The sequence below is a fragment of the Notolabrus celidotus genome, chromosome 2 (genome assembly GCF_009762535.1).
Source record: "Notolabrus celidotus isolate fNotCel1 chromosome 2, fNotCel1.pri, whole genome shotgun sequence".
Taxonomy (NCBI): domain Eukaryota; kingdom Metazoa; phylum Chordata; class Actinopteri; order Labriformes; family Labridae; genus Notolabrus; species Notolabrus celidotus.
Window position 1 is genome coordinate 57,203 of NC_048273.1, and position 5,000 is coordinate 62,202.

General features: G+C 40.0%; 1 protein-coding gene across 2 annotated transcripts in view; it reads right to left on the reverse strand.

The window, feature by feature from the left end:
• The window catches only part of LOC117831828 (ankyrin repeat domain-containing protein 1-like), a 13,157-nt gene that overhangs the window by 6,083 nt on the left and 2,074 nt on the right, over positions 1-5,000 (reverse strand). Inside the window, exon 3 of one of the 2 annotated variants that reach the window (XM_034710719.1) lies at positions 154-219. In XM_034710719.1, the coding sequence (XP_034566610.1) occupies positions 154-219 (66 nt within the window). Of the gene's footprint in view, positions 1-153; positions 223-5,000 lie in introns of both variants that reach the window. The other variant, XM_034710714.1, reaches the window with a different exon arrangement.

Consider the following 5,000-nt stretch of genomic DNA (forward strand, 5'->3'; position numbering starts at 1 on the left):
CAGATTAAAACCTGATTCAGATTAACACCTGGTTCAGATTAACACCTGATTCAGATTAACACCTGGTTCAGATTAACACCTGGTTCAGATTAAAACCTGATTCAGATTAAAACTTGGTTCTGATTAAAACCTGGTTCAGTAGTTGAGTCAGACCTTAATACTGATCGGATCATCGGAGTCTTTTTTCTCCTGAGAGACCGATGACTCGTAGTTCTCCCCCTGCTGGACACAAAGAGATTAAACTTTTTTAAACATCAAGAAGTTTTTAACGTAAAAAATGATAACCCTTTAATTTCTGCTCTCTCTTCTCTGTATATAAAATGTTAAATTATTCATTTTATTGGACACCCGAGGTTTCCCTCCAGCTGTGCCTTCCAGCTTTGGTCCTGGACCGTCCTTCACGGCCATGACTGAGAGCGGGCGGGACTTTTCTTCAGTTCCACCGAGAGGAGGAGCAGACCCTTCTTCCTCCACTGCAGAGAGCGGAGTTTTCTCCAGGACCGGGGTCGGACCGGGATAGGACCAGGGTTGGACCGGGGTTGGACCGGGATCGGACTGGGATCGGACCGGGGTCGGACCGGGTTAGGACCGGGGTTGGACCAGGGTCGGACCAGGATCGGACCGGGATCGGACCTGATTAACGTTGGAGACCGTTCGACCTGGGTGAGTGAGTACGGCGTTCCCTTCCCGTTCATACATTGCATCAAACTCAATTCAGGCTGCAACGTTCTGTTTGTGTGGGAGCACACTCAAGAGTGTTCTAATGTGTTCTAATGGAGCACACTCAAGAGTGTTCTAATGTGTTCTAATGGAGCACATTAAAGAGTGTTCTAATGTGTTCTAATGGAGCACACTCAAGAGTGTTCTAATGTGTTCTAATGGAGCACATTAAAGAGTGTTCTAATGTGTTCTAATGGAGCACACTCAAGAGTGTTCTAATGTGTTCTAATGGAGCACATTAAAGAGTGTTCTAATGTGTTCTAATGGAGCACATTAAAGAGTGTTCTAATGTGTTCTAATGGGGCACATTAAAGAGTGTTCTAATGTGTTCTAATGGAGCACATTAAAGAGTGTTCTAATGTGTTCTAATGGAGCACACTCAAGAGTGTTCTAATGTGTTCTAATGGAGCACATTAAAGAGTGTTCTAATGTGTTCTAATGGAGCACATTAAAGAGTGTTCTAATGTGTTCTAATGGAGCACATTAAAGAGTGTTCTAATGTGTTCTAATGTGTTCTAATGGAGCACATTAAAGAGTGTTCTAATGTGTTCTAATGGAGCACATTAAAGAGTGTTCTAATGTGTTCTAATGTGTTCTAATGGAGCACACTCAAGAGTGTTCTAATGTGTTCTAATGGAGCACATTAAAGAGTGTTCTAATGTGTTCTAATGGAGCACATTAAAGAGTGTTCTAATGTGTTCTAATGGAGCACATTAAAGAGTGTTCTAATGTGTTCTAATGTGTTCTAATGGAGCACACTCAAGAGTGTTCTAATGTGTTCTAATGGAGCACATTAAAGAGTGTTCTAATGTGTTCTAATGGAGCACATTAAAGAGTGTTCTAATGTGTTCTAATGGAGCACACTCAAGAGTGTTCTAATGTGTTCTAATGGAGCACATTAAAGAGTGTTCTAATGTGTTCTAATGGAGCACATTAAAGAGTGTTCTAATGTGTTCTAATGGAGCACACTCAAGAGTGTTCTAATGTGTTCTAATGGAGCACATTAAAGAGTGTTCTAATGTGTTCTAATGGAGCACATTAAAGAGTGTTCTAATGTGTTCTAATGTGTTCTAATGGAGCACATTAAAGAGTGTTCTAATGTGTTCTAATGGAGCACATTAAAGAGTGTTCTAATGTGTTCTAATGGAGCTCATTAAAGAGTGTTCTAATGTGTTCTAATGGAGCACACTCAAGAGTGTTCTAATGTGTTCTAATGGAGCACATTAAAGAGTGTTCTAATGTGTTCTAATGGAGCACATTAAAGAGTGTTCTAATGTGTTCTAATGGAGCACATTAAAGAGTGTTCTAATGTGTTCTAATGGAGCACACTCAAGAGTGTTCTAATGTGTTCTAATGGAGCACATTAAAGAGTGTTCTAATGTGTTCTAATGGAGCACATTAAAGAGTGTTCTAATGTGTTCTAATGTGTTCTAATGGAGCACATTAAAGAGTGTTCTAATGTGTTCTAATGTGTTCTAATGGAGCACATTAAAGAGTGTTCTAATGTGTTCTAATGGAGCACATTAAAGAGTGTTCTAATGTGTTCTAATGGAGCACATTAAAGAGTGTTCTAATGTGTTCTAATGGAGCACACTCAAGAGTGTTCTAATGTGTTCTAATGGAGCACATTAAAGAGTGTTCTAATGTGTTCTAATGGAGCACATTAAAGAGTGTTCTAATGTGTTCTAATGGAGCACATTAAAGAGTGTTCTAATGTGTTCTAATGGAGCACACTCAAGAGTGTTCTAATGTGTTCTAATGTGTTCTAATGGAGCACATTAAAGAGTGTTCTAATGTGTTCTAATGGAGCACATTAAAGAGTGTTCTAATGTGTTCTAATGGAGCTCATTAAAGAGTGTTCTAATGTGTTCTAATGGAGCACACTCAAGAGTGTTCTAATGTGTTCTAATGGAGCACATTAAAGAGTGTTCTAATGTGTTCTAATGGAGCACACTCAAGAGTGTTCTAATGTGTTCTAATGGAGCACATTAAAGAGTGTTCTAATGTGTTCTAATGGAGCACACTCAAGAGTGTTCTAATGTGTTCTAATGGAGCACATTAAAGAGTGTTCTAATGTGTTCTAATGGAGCACATTCAAGAGTGTTCTAATGTGTTCTAATGGAGCACATTAAAGAGTGTTCTAATGTGTTCTAATGTGTTCTAATGGAGCACATTAAAGAGTGTTCTAATGTGTTCTAATGTGTTCTAATGTGTTCTAATGGAGCACATTAAAGAGTGTTCTAATGTGTTCTAATGGAGCACATTAAAGAGTGTTCTAATGTGTTCTAATGTGTTCTAATGGGGCACATTAAAGAGTGTTCTAATGTGTTCTAATGGAGCACATTAAAGAGTGTTCTAATGTGTTCTAATGTGTTCTAATGGAGCACACTCAAGAGTGTTCTAATGTGTTCTAATGGAGCACATTAAAGAGTGTTCTAATGTGTTCTAATGGAGCACATTAAAGAGTGTTCTAATGTGTTCTAATGTGTTCTAATGGAGCACATTAAAGAGTGTTCTAATGTGTTCTAATGTGTTCTAATGGAGCACATTAAAGTGTGTTCTAATGTGTTCTAATGGAGCACATTAAAGAGTGTTCTAATGTGATCTAATGTGTTCTAATGGAGCACATTAAAGAGTGTTCTAATGTGTTCTAATGTGTTCTAATGTGTTCTAATGGAGCACTTAGAGTGAGTGAGTTCTAGCGGGGTATTTCTTGTTGTCAGTGTTTTGATGACCCAGTAAGAGTTTTATACGGTGGCTCCAGAGGACCAACAGTCCAGTTTAAAGGGTACCGGTCTGGACCAGTTCCCTGGTGGTGGTTTTTCTGATGAGAGTGTTTTTTGTGATTTGTTGTCATTTATTAAGAACATCAGTGTTTTTTATTTTAGATCATAGTCTGAATATATTTTAGATCTCAGACTGATGACCCTGTTGATGTTTGTGTGACTTTGAATCATCAAACTTTATTTAAAGTCTTCCAGCTGACACTTTGCTGAGTGACCCTATAACCAGAACAGAAATAACAATAAGGTGGACCCGACCTTTGACCCCACTCCAATGAAACTTCATGAGCAGCTTCATGAGGAACACCTCAGTTTGTGTGTGCGTGTGCATGTATGCGTGCGTGTTTATGTATGTGTGTCGTTTTGACCTTCTCTGGTGACGTATTATTGGTCAATTACTCCACACATGGGAGGGGTCAAAGGTCAGAGGGGCATGTGATCACTGAGAGTGAAGCTAACGAGGAAAACATTTTCATTCAGTCTCTGAAATCTTTGTCTCTTTTCAAACTGTGAACTTCTTTTGAAATGTTTGTTTGTGCTTCATAAAGATCAACATCGCAAAAGGCCAAACAAATATTAAATACAAATAATAACAAATGTTAAAACAGATAATCTAGTTTAATACTAAATAACTTTGAGCTGACTTATCTGAAACATCCGATGATGATCCGAAGTCAAACAGAGAAACAGCAGACAGCTGACACCAAGGCGACAGATGGACTACAGCCCATAGTTAAACTGCTGATGATGTCACTTTATTATCCACCAATCATGTGTCAGAGGTCAGAGGCCAGGAAGCACACATTTACACAGATACACACACACACACACACACACACGGGAACACACACACACACACACACACACACGGGAGCACACACACACACACACACACACACACACGGGAGCACACACACACACACACACACACACACACGGGAACACACACACACACACACACTCAGTAACACTCACTCACACACACACACACACACAAACAGTAACACACACACACACACACACACACACACGGTAACACAGACACACAGACACACACACACACACACACAGTAAGACACACACACACACACACAAGGTAACACACACACACACACACACACACACACACACACAGTAACACACACACACACACACACACAGTAACACACACACACAGTAACACACACACACACACACAGTAACACACACACACACACACACACAGTAACACACACACACACACACACTCAGTAACACACACACACACACACACACACACACACACACACACACACAGTAACACACACACACACACACGGTAACACACACACACACACACACACACACACACACACAGTAACACACACACACAGTAACACACACACACACACAGTAACACACACACACACACAGTAACACACACACACACACAGTAACACACACACACACACACACACACACACAGTAACACACACACACACACACACACACACACGG